This window comes from Coffea arabica, chromosome 8c (genome assembly GCF_036785885.1).
Source record: "Coffea arabica cultivar ET-39 chromosome 8c, Coffea Arabica ET-39 HiFi, whole genome shotgun sequence".
In the NCBI taxonomy this organism is placed as follows: Eukaryota; Viridiplantae; Streptophyta; class Magnoliopsida; order Gentianales; family Rubiaceae; genus Coffea; species Coffea arabica.
Genome location: NC_092325.1, coordinates 45387148 through 45408569, shown reverse-complemented (window position 1 = coordinate 45408569; position 21422 = coordinate 45387148). Strand labels below are relative to the sequence as shown.

At 42.6% G+C, this 21422-nt stretch overlaps 2 protein-coding genes across 3 annotated transcripts; one reads left to right on the top strand and one right to left on the bottom strand.

Annotated features, from left to right (window-relative positions):
• The first annotated feature begins 236 nt into the window (after positions 1 to 236).
• On the top strand, positions 237 to 2984 carry LOC140013599 (uncharacterized). Its single transcript, XM_072062949.1, has one exon. The coding sequence runs from the start codon at positions 237 to 239 to the stop codon at positions 2982 to 2984; it is 2748 nt and encodes a 915-aa protein (XP_071919050.1).
• Positions 2985 to 11105: 8121 nt separating this feature from the next.
• LOC113706266 (uncharacterized) lies at positions 11106 to 15193 on the bottom strand. 2 transcript variants are annotated; one of them, XM_072063143.1, is made up of 5 exons: positions 14890 to 15193; positions 14582 to 14695; positions 13957 to 14503; positions 13095 to 13222; positions 11106 to 11871 (listed from the first exon to the last, which is right to left on the bottom strand). In XM_072063143.1, exons 2-5 carry the CDS (start codon positions 14660 to 14662, stop codon positions 11407 to 11409), a joined length of 1221 nt encoding a protein of 406 aa, XP_071919244.1. In that variant the 5' UTR covers positions 14663 to 14695; positions 14890 to 15193; the 3' UTR covers positions 11106 to 11406. The 2 variants fall into 2 exon arrangements, with proteins under 2 accessions (XP_071919244.1, XP_071919245.1); XM_072063144.1 differs by having other exon boundaries at positions 14582 to 14690.
• Positions 15194 to 21422: the final 6229 nt, after the last annotated feature.

The following is a 21422-nucleotide window of genomic DNA, read 5'->3' as shown; positions in this document are numbered from 1 at the left end:
TGGTAAACAATACTCACTACACTTATTCCTTTATTCTCCCTTACTTCCGAACTAACTTAGGCTTCGGAGATACTCCGGGGGATCCAGCCCTCCCCTTGTTTGACTTAAGCAGGTTACTTCGTCTCCGTGGTCCACCCAAGATAAAGGCACTATTTCAGCTCGGGTGACTCCCTCCAGCGAGACAGAAATCACCTCTTCAATTGGCGCCGTCTTTGGGAATACGAAGACATTAGGATATGAAGCCTACGCGTTCTAGGAGCAGAAAAGCTCTTGCTATTGGGGCTGAGCAGAGCAACGCAGCCCAGCAGGACGATATTTCTGAAGGGCAGGAGTCCCCAAGGACTCAGCCCGCAAACGAAGAAGCCATAACCCGTATGGATGAGTTTGTAAATGAGAACCCCACCATCTTTGAAAAGCTGGGGAGATACCTCAAGAGGCAAGGCAAGCAAAAGGCCGAATTCTCTAAAAGGAAGTCAGATGGATCTCCTGTGGACTCATCCGAAGAGGAGTCAGATGGAAGGCGCCTGAGCCGAAGTGCCTCGAAACGGACATTCTCTAAGGCCACCTCTAGGGTGGCTTCTATTACCAAGGCCTTTTCTCGAGGGCTCTTGGGGCAACGATCCGAGGAAGAGCCTCGGCCCATGGGAAGGCCTGGGGTGGATTATATGAGAGTCCCACCCTTCACTGACGATATCAACGAGGAAAGACTTCCTCCAAATTTCAAACTTCCGTCGATACCGTCTTATGATGGCCGAGGTGATCCCGATGACCACATCCACGCCTTCATCTCAGCCTTCCATCTATACTGCATCCCTGACCCCGTCATCTGCCGGGCTTTCCCCGTATTCCTCCAGGGCACAGCTCGAAAATGGTTCACAAGTTTGGAACCTAGGAGTATTTCGACCCTGGGGGAATTAGTGGAGAGATTTCTTCACCGTTTTATCTCATCTCAACCTACAACTAGGACCTCGGCTTACCTGTTGAGTATGCAACAGAATCCGGGAGAGTCACTTCGATCGTACGTCCAGAGGTTTAACGAGGAAAGTGTACAAATACCTGACCCCAATGAGCAGGTTACTATCGCTGCTTTCACCCATGGGCTCGTGTCGGGGGTATTCAACACGGGAATCCATAAAAAATTTCCCCGCACCCTCTACGAGCTGTGGTCAAAAGTTGAGAAGGGCATACAAGCCGAAGACCTCAACTGCATGAAAAAAGAGGTTCAAGCTGCTCGCCCGAGGGCTGACGCCAGAAAAGGGAAGAAGCAAGGCCGAACTGAAGTAAAAACAGGATGTGGCTTTCAAAGTCCTGGCCGGGACCGCCGCAGCGTGTTCGATAGGATTTCCAAGGGGAAAGCCCCAATCCCTGAGTCCGACTTAATCCCTTTGAACACCTCCCGATCTCAAGTGCTATCCGTGATGGAACAAAACAACCTCGGGAAGGCACCTCCCAAGATGTACGGTAGCCGGGATAAGAGGAACTCGAACCTCTATTACTTGTATCACCGGGACATTGGCCATGAGACTGAGGATTGTAACGATCTAAAAAGGAAGATCGAGAACCTCATCCGGCAAGGGCATTTAAAGCAGTTCATCCGCCGAAGTGACCAACGCCGAGACAACCGTCGCAACGGACGAGGTGACCATCGCCGAGACGAGCGGCGGACGTCGAGAAGTAGCTGCCGACCCCCTGAAGGTCCTAGGGAGTCAAAAAGGCCTCCCCCAGACGGATCTTCAGGCCCAGGGTTAGGGTATGGTCCAAACATCGCCGGAGTCATCAACACGATCGCTGGAGGTCCGACGGGAGGAGATAGTCAAAACTCTCGAAAGAGAACCTACAGGCAAGCCAACCCGGATCAAGCTGATTCAAGCTCTCGCCTATCCGAGGTCATTTCATATGGCCCTACTGATCTAGTTCCTGCTGCCTCAAGTAGTCATGAGGCTTTGGTGATTGAGGTCCTCACCAACAATTACATTGTAAAAAAAGTTTACATTGACCCAGGAAGCTCGGTGGACGTCATGTACCTCCGCACATTTGAAAATCTTAAGTTGACTCGGGAACAAATGACCCCAGTGCGGACTCCTCTTGTGGGATTCGGGGGACATGTTGTGCATCCCGAGGGGATGGTGACCTTGACGGTGACTGTGGGACATCACCCTCGTTGTCGAACCATCCCAGTCAACTTCGTGGTAGTGAAGGCTGACTCCCCGTACAACTTACTTCTGGGTCGACCCACGCTCAATGCCCTACGGGCAGTTTATTCCACCTACCACTTGAGCTTCAAGTTCCCTACCCCTGCGGGGGTGGCCGAGGTCAGCAGCGACGTCTGCACTGCCCGAGAATGCTACCTCGCCACCCTACAAGTAGCCTCCCCATCAACCTCCGGAGTGAGGACTGAGAAGAGGTCAAATATCCTCTCAATAGATAGCATTGATGCTCAACGAACTGAGAAGGTACCGAGGCTGGAGACGGGGGATGAGGTGGAAGAATTCCCTCTGGACCCCACGAAGCCTGATCAGACAGTTCGTGTGGGTACCCGATTACCCAGCCTTGTCAAGAGAGGTATGATGGACCTCCTCAGAGAATACCGGAATGTCTTTGCTTGGGCCTCAGTGGAGGTTCAAGGGGTTCCACATCATCTCATGATACACGAGCTGAATGTCGACCCCCAAGTTCGCCAGGTTAAGCAGAAAAGAAGGCACCTCGGCGCTGAACGTAGCCGAGCTGTTGGCGAAGAGGTGGACAAGCTCCTCCCGGCAAAAATCATTCGGGAGGTCCAGTACCCGACCTGGTTGTCCAACCCGGTTATGGTAAAGAAGGACACGGGGCTTGGAGAATGTGCGTCGATTTCACCGACCTCAACAAAGCTTGTCCCAAGGACTGCTACCCATTGCCCAAGGTTGACACCTTGGTGGACTCAGCAATGGGCTATGAGGTCCTCTACTTTTTTGATGCCTTTAAGGGGTATCACCAGATCGGAATGAGTCCGGAGGATCAAGAGAAAACCGCCTTTTATACCGATCAAGGCACATACTGTTACACCACCATGCCTTTCGGACTGAAGAACGCCGGAGCCACGTATCAAGGCTTGGTCAACCAAGCTTTCAAATCTCAGATCGGCCGAACTGTCGAGGCCTACGTGGATGATATCCTTCTCAAAAGTCGAACCACCTCCACATTTCTTGCCGACCTGAAAGAGGTCCTGGAGGTCTTTCGAAAGACGCGAATGATGTTAAACCCCAAGAAGTGTGTCCTGGGGGTCACCTCGGAGAAGTTTTTGGGCTACCTCGTCTCTAGGCGAGGTATTGAAGCAAATCCAGACAAGGTGAAAGCAATTCAGGAAATGTCTCCACCTCGTTGCGTCCGCGATGTCCAAAGGCTTATAGGGCGATTGGCCGCCCTGAACCGGTTCCTATCGCAATCAGCCTCTAAGGCACTGCCATTTTTCAAAGTTCTCAAAAAGGCCAACAACTTCTCCTGGACTGAAGAGTGTCAGCAGGCGTTCGAGCAACTAAAGGAATACCTCAACCACCTCCCAACACTCACTTCACCTCGTTCCGGGGACAAGTTATTCTAGTACCTGTCCGCCGCAGCTGAAACAGTAAGTGCCGTGCTAATTAGGGAGGAAGGTGTCCAAACGCCTGTCTATTATGTCAGCCGAGTTCTCTGAGGTCCGGAGACCAGATACACTCAAGCGGAGAAGCTCGTGCTGGCCTTGATTCATGCAACTCGAAGATTCAAACCCTACTTCTTGGCTCACCACGTCTGCTTAAGGACAGACCAATCACTCCGGCAAGTCTTGTCACGACCAGAGTTCTCGGGGCGCCTTACCAAGTGGGCAATTGAGCTAGGAGAATACGACTTATCTTATGAGCCGCGCAAGGCGATCAAAGCTCAGGCCCTCGCGGACTTCCTCGCCGAGCTCACTTTTGACGAGATGAGTATGCCCACCCCATCCTCCGCCGAACCTACCTAGGCTGTCACTCCATCCACCGTCGAGCCTCAGCGCTGGATCTTACATGTGGATGGCTCGTCCAATAGTGAGGGAAGTGGAGCCGGCCTGCTCCTCGAAGATCCCCAAGGAGAGATCTGTTCGTATGCCTTGAGGTTTGACTTCACTGCCTCCAACAATGAAGCTAAATACGAGGCGGTCATCGCCGGCCTGCAGCTGGCTCGTAAGCTCGGAGCCGCGTACATCAGAGTCTATAGCCACTCTCAACTCGTCGTGTGCCAGATACTGGGCGAATACGAGGCCAGGGAAGAGGTGATGCATCGATACCTCTCCAAGGTCCTCCAGCTAGTGACACACTTCGAATCTTTTGAGATTCAAAGGATACCGCGGTCACAGAACAGGAGAGCTGATGCTCTCTCCCGGCTCGCTTCCTCCTCTTTTTCTAATCTGAACAAGACGGTCCTTGTAGAAGTCTTAGCCGAGTCGGGGTATGAAGGAGAAGAGGTGTACCCCATTTACCCTGGGACACCTGGATGGGACCGTTAGTCCGATTCCTTAGCCGGGGTGAGCTCCTCGAAGACCGAGCCGAGTCACGCAAGATTCAACGTAAAGCAGCTCGGTACACTCTTCGACAAGGCCTCTTGTACAAGAGGTCCTATCTCGGCCCTTGGCTGCGGTGCATCACCCCCGAGGAAGGCGATAAAATTCTCCAAGACATTCATGAGGGACTCTGTGGTGCCCACGTCGGTTTCAGGATGCTGGTGAAAAAAGCTTTACTACTCGGGTACTTCTGGCCCACTATGAGGGTGGATGCCCAGGTCATGGTTCTTTGTTGCCCTTCTTGTCAGCACCATGCCCCTGAGCACCGACAACCGACTAATCTAATGATCCCTATCACCTCGTCATGGCCATTCGAGCAATGGGGGACTGACATAATCGGCCCATTCTCCAGAGCTCCGGGCAATTATGGCTATGTAGTGGTAGCAGTGGACTACTTCACCAAATGGGTCGAAACCGAGCCCTTGAAGAATATCACTGGTTCGGCGATTCAAAAATTCTTCTGGAAGAACGTGGTTTGTCGCTTCGGCCTACCCCGGGTGGTCATCTCGGATAACGGTCGGCAATTTACCGACAATCCTTTCAAGGCCTGGTGTGAAAATCTAGGAATTAAACAACACTTCACCTCGGTGGGACACCCTCAGGCAAATGGACAAGTCGAAAACTTCAACCGAACTCTCCTCCATGGCCTCAAAACCAGGCTCCACCGGGCTGGATCGTCATGGATGGAAGAGCTTCCCAGTGTGCTGTGATCCTACCGAACCACGCCGAGGTCAGCGATCCAAGAAACCCCGTTTTCACTAACCTATGACTCCGAGGCAGTCGTTCCAGCCGAGTTCATCACTCCCAACCCGCGAATGGCCACGTACGCTGCCGAAGTCAACGAGGAGGAACGGAGAGTTGATCTCGACCTTGTCGAAAAGAAGCGTGATATGGCCGCAGCCAAGGTTGCTATCTATAAAAATATCCTAACTGGCTACTACAATGCTCGGGTCAAACACCTCAGGTTCAGTCCAGGAGACTTGGTACTCCAGAAGAACTCGGTCAGCCGAGCCGAACCCCAGGGAAAACTTAATCCCAAGTGGGAGGGACCCTACCGTGTTGTTGAGTCCAGCCAAAATGGATATTGTAAGTTAGCTTACCGAGATGGTTCGCCGGTGCCCCGAACTTGGCATGATAAGAACCTTAAGTTGTATTACCCTTGAGGGGTACGTGTATTTATATCCCACTTCTTGAAGTTATTTCTCACTTATTCTTATTCTATCTTAAGTGAAAAATAAGGGGACAAAACAGTAGCCAAAAGAAGAAAAGAAACCGAACTCAATTAGCAAAAAAGCAAAAGTATGAAAGAAAAGCCAATTCCATTGAGGTATGAAAAAGCAATAAGCTGGGGTCATATACGACCCCGACTCATGGTTACAAAAGTGGATGGACGAAGTCATTCGTGACTTCGGCCCACCTATTACAAAATTGAATGCCTTTAAGCACTCCCCATCCCGGCACTCTGTCCTACAGTTTCACCCCCCACCTCGGCGTCTTGCTGTGCTGTAGCTCATTCGCCGGCCTGACCTCCTTCAGCTTCTTTACCGGTTTGACTCCCTTCAGCACTATTCTCATCCAGCTCAAACTCTAGGAGTCATTTGTTGAATTCAACCCGGACTTCGGCTAGGTCCTTCCCAGCCTGAATACCCTCAGCTATGCGGTCACACAGTTCCTTACCATCCTCATTGTAGTGCGAGGTGCTCTGAAGGGACTCCAACTGTTCAGAGGAGAGGAAGGGTGCTGCCTCGGTGATGGCCGATGTATAGCCAAGCATGAAGCTCGGCCGGGTGAGCTCGCCGAGGTCACGGGTGAAGGACTCTGACTTGCGGAACGCCTCCACGGCCGTAGCCCCGGCTGTGTCGATGGCCTCCTTGGACGATTGTGCTTCTTGGGCTCTCCTCTCTCTCTCCTCGTCAAGGGCAGTTATGAGGGAGTTGTTGGCGACCTCGGCCTTCTTCTTTGCCGCTTCGGCCTTGTCTCGTTCTACCTTGGTGGCCTGCAGTTCCTTCTCCAGGTCGGCGATCTTCTTCTGGAGCTCGGCGGGTGACTCATAAGTTTCTACGAAGTCCCCGAAGCGCTGATACATCTCAGCAAAGAACGCCGTGGCAGAGGCCCAGGAAACCGCGGCGCCCTGCATCAGCTCGGCTGGGTTGAGCTTCCTTGTGTAAGTATTGTCCCGGGGTAAGACTGAGTTCACCAGGAGCTCGTGCGCGACCTGGAGATTCTTGCAGCGATCATTAACGTTAACCTCCCACTCGGGGCAAAATTATACCCCGGAGTGCCTTTTGTTTTCCCCGGCTGCGATGGAGGGCACGTTGTGAAGGTTGAATAATGATGACCCCGAGATGGGGTTACCCTGGAGTATGGTCGTACCTCGACCTCGCCCCCGAGGTGGAGAGACCACCGTGACTCCCTGGGAAGGAATCCCCACCGGGATGGATGAAGTCTTGGATCTGCCAGGCGTGCCCGAGGTGTGCGAGCCCTCGCCTATGATCACCACGGCGGGTTCGCGAGTGCCTGCCGCTGCAGTAGTCTTCTTGGCCGCCCTGGAAGAGGTCTCGGCAGCGTCCTTGCGCTTCTTTGATGGCCTCTTCGCCACCTCAACCTCCCCCGAAGTAATCAGGTCGGAAAGTTTTGTCACTGCAAAGAGGGAAACAGAGTCAGTTAGAATTCAAAAAGAATAAATAAAGGAGGGCAAGGGAAAAGTACAAGGTATCTTGAGCCTAGAAAATAATAGAATGGGGTGATCCGGGCTGATCAAGGCTCGACTGAACCCTCCTTCCACAAGCACATTCTCAGGGAAGTTCCAACAGTTAATCTTGAGGCCCGACCCCGTCAGTTTTTGGAAGTTGCGTTCTTCCAGTTTGCCTGGGGAAATCTCTTTGACCGAAGTTGGAGGCCTCCACCAGAATCCCCTAGGGAAGTCCTCAGCCGGGACGAATATGAAGTTCTTCTTCCACTCCTTTATCGAGCTCGGAGTATCGTACACCAACTTCGGAACCTTGTTCCCGAAGTAAAACCAACCCTTTTCACTTCCGCTATTCTTAAGTGAATAGCAACGGCGGAAGAGGTTGACGGTGGGCTCGATCTTCTGATGTCGGCAGAGCAGTTGGAAGCCGACTAGAACGCGGATAGCGTTCGGGGTGAGTTGAGTGATCCTCACCCCCTAGTACCTCAAGCAGTCCCTAAGGAACCTTGTAGTGGGCACTCTGAGCCCGGCCTCCAACTGTTCCACGTATATAGCTACCCTTCCCTTCGGTGGCAGCGCGGCGGATTGGTCCGGTTGGGGTATGTAAATGCCGTAGTCCTTCCTCCAGGGATATTTACGGATGACCCCGGATACGGAGGCTTGCGACATAGTACTGCTGAAGGCTGGCATTTGGCCGTAGTTCATCGTAGCCACGTTTGGGGGGGTGGAAGGCTCCTGCACACCTTCGTCCTTGGGGACCTCATTCCCGAGGTCATCATTGTACAGGACCTCAGGGTCCACTTCTATCTCCTCGGCCTCCTCTTCCATAGCCTCAGCTCGGTGGGACGCCTCAGCTCCTCCTTCCCCGGTGTCGGCTGCAGTTCTTATCTCGGACGGGCCGGGCCTCCCAGCTTCTGCACCTCTGCCATCAGACCCAGTCCTTTCCTCGGAGGGGTCAGGTCTCTCTGCTTCGGTGAAATCTGGCCTTACTGTCTCTTTGTGTGTACGAGCTGTTCTAGCCATTGTAATAAAAGGAAAAGAAGTGAACTTACTTAGGGACTGTGAAGTGAAGAGATTGCTGAAGAAGATTTAGAAATGATTGCCGAAGTGAAAAGACGAAGTGATGAAGCTCTGGAGTGATTTCTGATTTTAGGTGAAGCGTGGAACGGTAAAAAGAACCCCCTATTTATAGGCGACAGGGGGAAGCTGGAGAGGCGCGATCCTTGGGATTCCCTGCGGCTCTTTTTCTCTCCCCTCATTAATGACGATACTGTTCACCTGACACTTGATTTTCGGATCCGACGTTAAAGCTGACAACCATCTTCTCACCCCTTTCTCAGTCCCATCCACACAATATCGACGTGTCCCTGCAATGTTTCGTGTTCCACACGCTCGTCAACTTCGGGAAGGTACGACCTCGGATTATAATGACCTTGTCCTTCTCGAAGCTTGGGGGGCTTAGTGAGGTTGGCCATTTCAGCCCGGGTAGCCCAAAGGCCTACCCCGGGCTGCCACCTCGGCTGTCACCCGTGGGGTCGACATCCCATCACCTCGATTAGCATCCTAGCTGAGGTGGCTCCTAGACATCCGACGTCAGCGTAAGGGTTGGGTGTGACCCCTGGCACCTCTGACTCCTGACAGAAAGCTGCCCTGACACGCCGCCTGAACATGACAAACGTCCCATCATATCTTGTCATAGAGACCAGTCAAGTCCGCCGGATGCACTGACCGTATCAGATCTCTAGGGACCTGTGATGGCAGTTCTTCTCTCCCATCCGGCCCCTATAAATACTGAACATCTCTACTAAGAAGGGGGATGACCAATTTCTGGTAAACAATACTCACTACACTTATTCCTTTATTCCCCCTTACTTCCGAACTAACTTAGGCTTCGGAGATACTCCGGGGGATCCAGCCCTTCCCTTGTTTGACTTAAGCAGGTTACTTCGTCTCCGTGGTCCACCCAAGATAAAGGCACTATTTCAGCTCGGGTGACTCCCTCCAGCGAGACAGAAATCACCTCTTCACTTTGGATTTCAGAGAGCTTCGTTCTTTCAATCTTAATGCACACCAGTTTGTTGACACCTGTGGTAGCACAAAATATTACTCCCTCCGTCTCACTTTAATAGTCCTGTTTCTTTTTTCACATAGTTTAAGAAAAAATAGTTAACTTTGTTGGAAAAGTAAATTTAGATTGCTATTTTCTTAAATACCCTCACATTAAATATGGTACAATTTTATGGGAACTTGAATTGATGGTAAAAAAAGAATCAACTCTCGTTAAATGGGGTAGGTTTATAGTAACAACTACTTACATTGAATAAGAGTATTTTAGAAAAATTAAAATACAACTGCATTCTTCAATTGAAAAGTGGACTACAATTTGGGACAGATGAAAAAGGAATACAGGACTATCAAAGTGGGACGGAGGGAGTATTACAACACAAATAGCTAGAAAACAAATGGACGAACATGCTACAATAATATGTATGAATCCATCCATATATGTATGTGAATGTTCATAAGAGAGTGCTGAGATGTAAATGCATTTTTCCTTTTTTTGTGCCCTCAAATGGAGGTTGCAACTCACCAATCACCATGCCCGTGCCCGTGTGCTAACAATTCCCTAAACTATCCATGTGGTGGTGCCCGTCACTTGGGATGTGGGAGATAACCTTTCTTCCCTTGTTGCGAATGGGCGGTGTTCCAGCGGTACGCTCTTGTGTGAATATTTCCTCTGTTACTCAGTCAAAATCTAACGTCTACGAGTTGGTTGTCTTAAGAACTGCGTCTTGTGATCACGTGATCAATCAAATGCTTGCCGGGCTTATCTAAGCATGCATGCCGTCCTTGTTATCAGGTCTGACTTGGCCTTTATCTTTTCCAAACTGTTGCTTTAAGTAGTGTGCTTGTTTCGAGCTCTGGTGTCACACGGCCATTCCTTTTATTATTTAGATTATTTGCGGCCTAACAAACATGGCCCAATACAACAAGAGAGCCCACAAAAGAAACAGATGCATCGACCTCAATCCAAGTGCTGAACATATATAGACCCTGACTACGATCCATGATCCAACCAACATTGAGAGGCGGGAACTATACTCTTTTTTTTTTTTTTTTTGGTCAATAAAAGATTCAAACTTTATAAAGAAAGGGAGAAAGAAGAAGACTTGACGGTTGAACATACCCAACAGGCATAATAGTATGCTGCTGGATCTTTTGGCACCCTTCATTTGTATGTAAGCAACAAAAAAGATGCCAATCAACTTACAGTTGCACCGATGTACAATTTGATGTGCAACAAATGGACCGACCAAAATTTTCTTCTGATACTGCCCCAACCCACACACGATTTTTATGAGCTATTTGATGGCTTTCATTCACAGATGAAATGGCCCATTGCTTAAAAGTTCACCTTGACATCAGACTTGGGCCATTTGTTAACGCTCGAATCAAACTTGTCCAGTGAAGTTTGTCATCTAATGGGTCCTGAAAGAACGGACGGTACGGCAATCTTTTGTTGTTGTTGTTGTTGTTGCAAAAAAATCCTCTTGGGCAATCCATGGTTTTTTTTTTCCTGCGGAAAAAAATCAATAATGATTCCAAACTTACTCCTTAATAATTTGAACATGTAACCCTACTACTTACTAAGTGATGCGTCTAAGTGGTGCACAAAGCAAACCTTGTTTGTATTGCCATTTTTCTTCAAAATATTTTTATATTTTCTATGAACACATTTTTTTGATTATTTTTTTTAATTCACATATATCAAATTACTATAGTACACTTTTCTATAAAAACTCGAAAAAATAGCAATCCAAACTGGACAATTAGTTATATGGAACAAACAAGAGGGATATCAAATGATACAAATTGCTAATACGTTGTTCATGCCATTGACCTTCACAATAGTATATAGTTGAAGCTAGAGTTTTGTCATTATACAAAAAACTGAAAAAGCTATACTTTACGTGTGGCATCCTGCAATCTGTCCATCTTTGTAAGAGTAAAGAGTAACTCCCCTCCCAAAATTCAAAGACAAGATTGTTTTTCTGTTTTGTCAGGGAACATGTTTTGGCAGAACATTTTGGCAAATGAAAACCATACTCCCCGTTGTGAAAAAGAAAGATGGGGAAAAAAAACAGTATATTCACTTTAACAGCTACTAATCCTTCCAAGCTTCCTTGTTAATACGTCTTGAGGCAATGCCATTGGAAGAGATGCTCGGAGTAACTGGCACAGACGGTGTTTTCGGTGCCTCCTCGTCATCCCAACTGTCACCCCAACTGTCATCCCATCCATCATTTGAATCTGGTATTACTTTGCTGGCACCTGAAACCGGAAGCTCCATCTCGAGTTTTTCATAACTAGGGCTATTTCTTGCACCATATTTCCGCCGGAACCCAATACCAATGCAAACTGATGCTATCACTAGGATTGCAGCAAAAGATATGAACCATGCCGAGGGTGTGCTTTTAAGCAGGTTAATATATGTCAACTGGGCAGAGACAGCAGTCTCTTCCTTGGATCTCTGTACACTCATCTCCTTGATATCAATATTGCAATTGCCATTGCCTGCGTTTAGGATGATACCAGTTGTACTTTCTCCATTTCCTATTGAAACCTTGACCTGAGTCACCCAAAATCATCAGATTCAGAGATATAAGGCACTTCTATTCAGAACAACTGGAGAAGGCAAGACATTATCCAATCGATGCAAAATATGTAACAATGAGTTAAGCTGAAATACCAAGTTAACTATATTAAGACAGTCATAACAATGACATCTATCAATAAACGACTAGGAGTCCTCATTTCTTTTGACAGTAAGCAGCAAGCATACAAATTTAGTCTAGCTATTGGAAGAGAGAAAAAAAAAATGTAAAATCGAATTTACAAAGTGCTTAGCAAATAAGCAATATACAATCAGATGTTCACGAGGATAAAAGTGCATACAGCAGGCGTTGATTTGCTTCTCCATGACCATCAAATTAAAGTATTTTCAGCTGGATAACATGTAAGATGCTGATACGTACAATTAAGACTGACCTCAGTAGACAGTTTAACGGCAGTACTCTTAAAATACAATGGAACTCCGCAAAAATTGATAAAAGCATGTAAAATGCAACTTCTTTCAGAGAATCCGACAAAATTAATAACATGCAGACTTCTTACGTAAGGAGTAGACATGAATAGCCAATGACTAGACCTGAAACAAACCACCATAATTATTTTCTTTAACATTTCACTGTGCTACATCAAGTCTTTTATAAGCCAGTCAAATTTGTAAATGACAAATGTCCTAAGTTTCAGCTGTGATTCCAGCTACACATTGAAAAATACCATCCTTCACTAGTTCTTCCTCCCAAACAAGTTCACAGCCAATTAAAGGAATATGCCATGACTAGACCAAAGCTATTATAGTTTAGAAAAGCACATAAGTCTCTATTTTACTTTTAAATTTCTGGTGCAGCATAGATTAATTTGCCAAGTCTTTTCTGTGACTAAATTAGGGGACATTTAAGGTCTTGAATCTTTCCTTTCTATCTAAAAGATTCCTTCCAATGAGATTGCTAAAGTTATGAATGAAAAGTGAAAGGTATTATGCATCTCATATACAAGTAGGTTGCATCCCTAAGTACTTCTAATATAAGAAATAACTAACGCAGCTGATCAAGCACCTGATTACACGTGTCAATCTATAATCTGCAAATAGCCTGCAATTCTTATTATTGTTTTTTCATTTTCTTATCTGAAGGGATAAAAAGAATATGGGACTAAGTCAAAGGAAATTTGTCACAGTTTATTCTTAATGTACAGAGCTTTTGAAAAGTGATGATTACTTCTACATACCTTCTCATTGTTGTTAGCTTGAACTTGTACTTGCTTTTTCTCCAGCTTGACAAAATCAGGTGCAAAAAGTGTTACACTGACCGGTACATTCCCCTTGTTTTGAATCAGAAGTGAAAGTTTTTCAGACTCTAGGAGGTACAAAACAAAGATTGAATTGTCTTAGTACATTGATAAATTATCAACATATAATCAAGTCAAACTCAAAAGCATTAGCAAAGAACCTGTCCTTTTTGGGCTGCTTTTGTGGTGATCATAGCAAAGATGATATACATACACCAATTTTTGACACAAATCAATTAACTTGTAAAACGTCCAAATTGAAAAATAATAACCTATCCACATGTGCAATCTAGCAAAAAGAAGAAGCACTCAAGTCACGACAAGCATTACAAATGAGCCACCAGTAGTATTTAAGAACCAAATGCAGTGCAAATTTTGATTATCATCCATTATGATACTCGAGATTCCTATTTAAGATGTTCAACTTATCTGCCATCTTTGACACCGTCCATCTCGAAATTGTTAAGAAGTACAATGTTCTATATGTCGTCAATAAAAACATGACAAAGTTACTAAAACGGTAGCCAAAAGCGCCAAAGCACTGCAAATGTCACACCCAATATAACAAACTCTTTTCAATGTGCAGGCCCAAGTTGAGGTCATTTTTTAAAACACTAGGACTTTGAAACTTTCCTTCAGATTAACATCTCCATCATACTTGTACAGAAGATAAGAGCCTCATGTCGTGAACGCATTAAGCAAGCAGATTAAACCATATAGGCATCAATTGAAGCCTAACTAGCAAGGTACCCTGAAAAAAATTCACATTAGACCATTGCCTTAAACATGCAAAAACACTTACCACTTCCTGGAACTCTCAGACAAGCAATGACTGACTTCTCCTCAATCGTGCAGCTATTTGATGATGAATCACAGGCTTCACCCCCTTCCTTCCTCCCTTGTGTCGCGGAGATATCTTTAGACTGGGAACCCGAATCCCCTCGTGCCTTGTCTTTCTTGTCAACGTCCTTAGTGACATTATCATTTGGCTTCTCCTGCTTAGAACTTGTATCAACCGTTTTCTTCTGCTCAGAACCCGCAACATCTGTTTTCTTCTGCTCAGAACTAGTACCATCCGTTTTCTTCTGCTCCGAACCTGAACCATCCGTTTTCTTCGGCTCAGAACCAGAAGCATCCGTTTTCTTCTGTTCAATGCCACCTCCTTTCGACCCAACTTGTTTACCTTTTACATCGTCAGTGGTTTTGTTATCAGCACCCTCTTTCAACCCAGTACCAACTTGATCTTGTCCTTTCTTTTCTGGGTTCACCACTTTCTCCTTCCCACCATCATTCTTGTTTGATATATCCGAACCTTTCACATTTTTACCAGTTTTTAAATCTCCCAGGACCTAAAAACAAAATCCCAAATCGATAACAATGCGCGTAAAACATTAAAAAGTTAACATAAAAATTGAATCTTTATTTACCTCTAAATCAGAAGCCTCAGAAGAGTTGATAATGAGTAAGGCCAGAAATACTGTCCCCAGAAGCCTACAACTTAATCCCATCTTTTAGTTCTCAAGCACTTGCTTTAATCTAAACTAAAAAAACAAAAAAAAAAATCCTTTTTTACATAATTATGATAGAAATATGGGATTTTTTTCGCCCTTTTTTCTTCCTTTTTTCTCTTTGTCAATTTCCTAAAGATTGATGAAATCTTTGCAGGGTCCGAATAAACCAAAGAACGAAAATCGGATCAAAAAAGTTCGAAATTAAAGTTTAAAGGAATAGCAACCTCAGAAGTCGTTCTCCGGTGCCTCCCTCGTCCCTCACGTCCCAGTAGTCACCAAGTCTTCAGCAGTCAACATCCAAAGCTTATAAAGTAGCACAAATACTATTGTATCTAAGAACTTAAATTTTGCATCCGCTAGGGTGGAAGAAGTCAATATTCCAGGAGGGACTGGGGGCAGAGGGCGGCCGCCGGCGAGGGAAGTGGGAGCTGGCGAAAGAAGGTCATCGGGTGGTGGACTATCAGGAGAGCAAAGGAATATCAATTTGGAGCGCTGCGGTCAACAGTTGCTTTACTGTTTTTCTGGTAAGTGAAATGACAAAAGCAACCCTCGAAGGTCATGAAGAAGAGTTTTGTTGGGTTTGGGCTTATTATCTGGAAGAAAGCCTAGCAAGTTACTTGGTCCCTATCATCTTGGGTTAACATCTTCTTTCTAAACTGAAGAGCCCGGTAGTATCGCTCGAAGAATGGGCTAAATTGCATAGCTTATTAGTGGATTTTAGCAGAAAGCATTTGGGGGCCGAATCCACTGATGGCTGTCCACTTCTTTTTTGGGGGTCATTTTTTTGTTTAACCAACTTGGTTAGAGAGTACAGAACAAGCCACTCAAGTTCAAGAAAGTAGGATAAATGATCGAACGAAAGATTAATTTGTGAAGTGATACAGGAAAATACCACCTTTTATCTACTCTAGTGGATCATGGAAAACATTTGGATTGAAATGACTTCACAAATCTCAATCACTTTTTATCTTTCCAATCACCTTTTTATCTCACATACATCACATTACAAAAAGTACTACAGTAATTATCTCAAATAAATTATCCAAATAAACTCATATTCAAACAATTGATTGAGTAACGTAGTCTCCAGTGAATTGCATTGTACTAACTAGTCATGACATGTTGCGAATATATATCTTATACTATATAAGAACGAGTTTAGAACAATGAAGGTTTTTAGATTTCAACCGCAAGGGTGGGGCTATTTTGGGAATGTGAAAGTGTTTAAAGTGTAATTGGAACATTGAGTACGAGTCATTATAACTTTAATTTTACTATAATTACTTATATAACCTTTCAGACATTTAAGGTTAGGGGCATGTTTGGTATGTTACAATGTTTGGTGCCAAATTGAGTATCAAGTACAACTAAATTAAACTTGTGTTTTGATAGAATTACATAAAAGCCCATTTAATCATTTATTATACTAACATCCAAACCTTCCAATTTTCTGAAACCTTTCTCATCCGTTAAGGAATTAATTGGATGTTTACATAATTGGATTTTAATTACAATTAATTAACTTAATTATTATCTGAACAATCATTATCATATATATGCCCCATATTTAGCCGATACCCTTTCTTCTTTTTCGGTTTCACCCCTTTGGTTTTGTTATGGTTATTAAATATTTGATGGAATGCGTAACTTTTCCTTTAAATTGAGGTGAGTTCTTTGGACTTGTCTTCTTCCATTGTAGTTTTTTTTTTTTATGATTGGTTTATTCAAGAACTCCATATAGTTTGTTTTTTGATACTTCTAATTCCAAAGACTGACTAATTGTATTATTTTCCTTAGTAGATCCCAGAGATTCTGTCTCTGGTCAAAGTACAATTTGAGATAATGTTGTCACTTTCTAAAATAATCAGAAAAGTAAGTTTATCATCTTCTCCTTCTCGGCCAAGGTATTATCTCTTTATTGAAGTCAAATAACCTTATTTCTCATGAACTTTCTTCTATTGTTCTTGACTCCAGAGATCTGTTGACTACATTTCAGTAGTTATGGTTCAAGTAGTTATTTTTTCATGTAATTTGATTTGGAATTCAGCTTGTGTTTATTTTAATTGGGAATTTTATGATTGTAAAATTTATTAACTTAGAATTCTGTACTTCATTGAAACTAAAAAAGAAAATTAATCATGCTACATAGTACTAAGATGTCATTTGCATTTTATTTGCTTTCCATGTTATGATCTCATTCTTGTATTCTCCTGTTTATATAGTTTCAAATACAAAAAATTTGCTTTTTATGCTATCTAAAAGAATTTGTAGTGGAACTTGATGAGTTTAAATGCTTTAGCTACAGCACTATTTTGATTGCATTGTATTAATTCATTTACTTATAATTGTATGTTGTACAATGATAAATAATGTTTCTTGATTTGATTGAAGCAACTATTATCCATAGTTCAAACGAGTCAATTAAATAGAGATGCTATATTGGATACTTATACAAGTAAACATTGAAAAATATCATTAAGCAGTTTCTACCTATAGTTTGCAATTCGAATTCATATGAGGAATTTCTTCTGATTTTTGTTACCATTTTCTACAATTTCAAATTTAGAAAATATTATTTGCACCAATTTTTTATAATCAAGATAGTTTCAATTCACATCTTTAACAATTATGCATATTTGAACTTATTTATGAGATTATAAAGAAATGTCCTTAACAAAAAACACCAAATCTGAATAGTTTCTACAAAACTTTGAAAATGACCATTAAGTTTCTTATCTATCTATCATTTTTGGGCATTATTATCTCTGTAAGAAACATGTGATTCAGTCGTATTATGCCCACCAAATTATATAAATAGTTAGTCAAAAATAAAATTATTTTAGATTAGATTGGACGCAAAGTGATTGATGGATAAACTAGACTTGATAATTCAGGTTGAACTTAAATCGAGGGAGAAATCAAAAGCATTGCTTTAGGGATCTTTCACGAACATATATAGATTCGAGAGATGAAAGGTCCAATTGATACTTTAAAATGTTTTATCATTTTGGATAAATTTTAGAAAAGACCTTTGGATACTTTTTAATTGTACTTCAAACATTTTTACATTTTCCAACTACCCTTATCTTTGCAATTGAAAGTCAAACATAACATTTAATCACAACGGATTCTTATATAGTATAACAATAAGGATATCTCATTGCACATTATTTTTATTGACTCACTATGTAACTTATGATTTTTCTATTAAAATCACATGATAAAATCATCATACTTCAATTCCTATACTACAAAATATTAAACAATAATTATTAATTATCTTGAATCACAAACACCAAATTGTCGCGCGTCGCGCGGGCTATCCCTCCCTAGTATATATATATGTATATGTATATGTATATATAGAGAGATGTATATATAGTCATGAGAATGATAACATATAACAAGTTGGGTAATTTTGCCTTGACTGTCCAAACCAAATTAGTGCCATGAATTTGTATTTGAACAAATTTCCTTCTTCTGACTCAATCTACCATCGCACTTATATATTCACGTTAATATTTCATGGATGCTCTGATTTTGTGCTAGAGACAAAGACACTGGTTGAACACACTTTCAATCTATAATGTTGTGTGTACTAACATCATCATTATTGTCTCTCTTGCACCTAAATTTAGCCTTTGTTTGGATTGCATCTTTCTGGACTTTTTGTAGAAAAGTCATTGTAACGATTTGATATATATGAGATTAAAAGATGATTGGAAAATATGTCCACGGAAAACGTAGCAAAAATTGCAATCAAACCTCAAAAAATTTACACTTAGTGTCTACTAGTATTAAACAAACCCATGGTCAAACAAAGACATGTTTGGCCCTCCACCAAAAACAAGAAATCAATTAAAATAAAGAAATAAAAATTCCCTAACCACTCTACAGCGGGGGCTTTCCCATTTGTGCGTCTTGCTTTTCTGCTTTCCGGAGCTTAGAGAGGAAATATATTATACGGCTGGTAATGGATTATGCATGGACTGAGAAGTAGACTCGTTCGTCAGACACTTCAACATCCAAGTCGGTGGTGAGGCATGGCCGGCGGCCACGGGCTTAGAACAAGTCAATTCCCTTAGCACAGGGGTTTACAAATTCGACCTTGGATTAAGACTGGCAACCGAGTGGAGATGGCTCTTAAATATTTTGCGCTATTATAAACCCGACATCTCTGGAGGTGGCAACGGTTTTTCAATCATTGAACATCTCAAATAATTCAGATTAGCGTAGAAAAAGAGCTCAAAATTTGAAGACTGGTATGAAGTCATCAGAGTTAACAAAATTAGTCAAACCGACCTTGTTCCAATTGATACCTTTTTTAAAATATTCCTCAAGGATTAGGACATCTCGATGATAAAACGTTGAAAAAGGTTGCTCGAGAAGGCAATGGTTGCATTTTTCTCCTTTTTCAGTCTCGTTTCGAGGCAATGAATCTTCTGTCACAAATTTTAGAGTATAACTTTAATGTTATAAATTCTAATACATTGACGCTTGCAATAAATAAGACTGTGTATGCATTAGTACGTAACCAAAAAAAAAAAAAACCCATTGGCCATTATCCAATTAGTTGATGATATTGCGATAATTTTGCAGGAGCAACACTTATTTCCCTAACTGGAAAAGTGAGCGTCAGCGGGGTCTCTCCTAATTTGTTCATGACCAATCAATTCTAAGTAAAAAAAGTATACTTGTCTATTTCAACGCTCTCTAGCTTATTTTGTCTAACGCTTGCTTTTAACTCATTCCAAATTGGCTTCGAAAGGTGCTCGTGTTTTTGTAGAACAAGTTTTGCTTTTCAACACATTTACGACACAATCAATTACCTCTCAAATTTCGGAACAAAAATGTTATGAAGTCATACTTGCAAATTAAGCAGCTACGAAAAGGTGGCACGTAGAGACCACGATAAAAGGAGCCAACATACATAACTGTGTTTTCCCTACCTTCAGCTTTACGGATGATGATAGAAATTGAGTTTAAGGTTTCTAGAGGTTCGAACCTAGAATTGGTTTTTTTTGTGTCATCATTTTACTCACTTTTTTTGCCACTTACATTTAGTTTGGATGGAAGGGTTTGGACGGCACAAGAGAAAAGGATGAGAAAGAATGGGTCTTTTTAAGTGGAGGGAAAGGGAAGTAGAGGCAGAGAAATAGAAGGGCTAATGGTTAAAAGGTTTTTCTCTCCAAATATTGAGAGGAACGGAGGGCAAATGAAAGTAAAGCTTCATTGCAGACTTTTTCTTCAACTCTCCAACAACTTGAGACCTCTTCAGTTCTTTTCTGTTCTTTCATAACATAAAACTTTCTCTTGCTTTTCTTTTCTCTCTTAACACTCTAGCCCTTAGGTTCTGTTTCGAATTGTTTGGTCTAAAGCTAGCAAAACCGGTTATCATGCCATAACATATTAATTTGGCTCACCAAATAATTTTCGTTAGCTCGATTTTTTTTCATTCTGTTTCAAAGATCCAGTTATCCGGAAATGTTTGTCAGGAATCGTATAGAACTCGGCTAAGAATCTTTGCCGATTCAAACTACAAGATCTACTATATTTCCAACCCCTTTACTTCGAGTCTTGGATTACTTCAATGAACTTCGACATTCTATCTGGTCATTCTTGTTACCGTGAATAATAATTAAGAAAAAAAATGTGTACGTACTTAACAAAACCTATTTACTTGCATAACAGAAGTATTGATTGCACTACAGCATTAATTATCCTTCGAAAAAAAAGTTTATGTAACTTCCTTATATTACTCCCTCCGTCCCACTTTGATAGTCCTGTGTTCCTTTTTCATTTGTCCCAAATTATAGTCCACTTTCCAATTGAAGAATGTGGTTGTATTTTAATTTTTCTAAAATACCCTTATTCAATATAAGTAGTTATTACTATAAACCTACCTCATTTAATGAGAGTTGATTCTTTTTTTACCATCAATTCAAGTTCCCAAAAAATTGTATCATATTTAATGTGAGCGTATTTTAGGAAAATAGCAATCTAAATTTACTTTTCCAACAAAGTTAACTATTTTTTCTTAAACTGTGTGAAAAAAGAAACAGGACTATTAAAGTGGAACGGAGGGAGTATGTAAGTTGAGTTTTGGTCAAAGAATAGGTTGAATTTCAACTGCATAGGTGGGGGTTTTTTGGGAATGTGAAATATTATGTATTAGTTTAAAAGCTTTAGGTATAAGTTAAGAAAGCATGCATTTAGGTATGTTTACTGAAATGACCCTATTTTAATACATTTAAGTTGTCATTGATGAACCATCTGGGTATTGATGGAATGTGTAATTAGTGTGCAACTGTTTTTGCATTTTCTACAACTCGTATATGCTTGTGTGTTAGTGTAATTACCGGAATATCCCTTAGTAACCAATAATTTTCCTTTTCAGTCGCATATAACCGTTTGAGATGTTGCTTTGTCTAAAACGTTTGAATGACAATCGAATTTAGCAAATGAGCCAACGATTTTTCTATCAATGGTAGGAACCCATTTATCTATCATTTATATATAATCTGCATTTATGAGCCACAAACGTTGGTCAATTTATCCCCTTTCAGTTTCAGGAGTTAAATTTTTCCTTTTGGCCTTTGTCTATAACGATTTGCCTTATCGTTTTCTCTTCCATCCGAGTTCAACTCTGAAATTACCTATTATTTTGTCATTAATTACGCCCAATTCAATTGCCGAACCGTTGGTATGTTAATGCCTAAATGGTTGATTATCATGCCATAACATATTAATTTGGCTC

What these genes read in the sequence shown, in the direction of transcription:
- LOC140013599 (XM_072062949.1), top strand. Translation starts at nt 237, where the DNA reads ATGAAGCCTACGCGTTCTAGGAGCAGAAAAGCTCTTGCTATTGGGGCT.
- LOC113706266 (XM_072063143.1), bottom strand. Translation starts at nt 14,662, where the DNA reads ATGGGATTAAGTTGTAGGCTTCTGGGGACAGTATTTCTGGCCTTACTC. An exon ending in CTGAGGCTTCTGATTTAGAG is followed by an intron (nt 14,504 to 14,581) that starts GTAAATAAAGAT and finishes TTTTGTTTTTAG; the next exon opens with GTCCTGGGAGATTTAAAAAC. An exon ending in AAGCTAACAACAATGAGAAG is followed by an intron (nt 11,872 to 13,094) that starts GTATGTAGAAGT and finishes TGGGTGACTCAG; the next exon opens with GTCAAGGTTTCAATAGGAAA.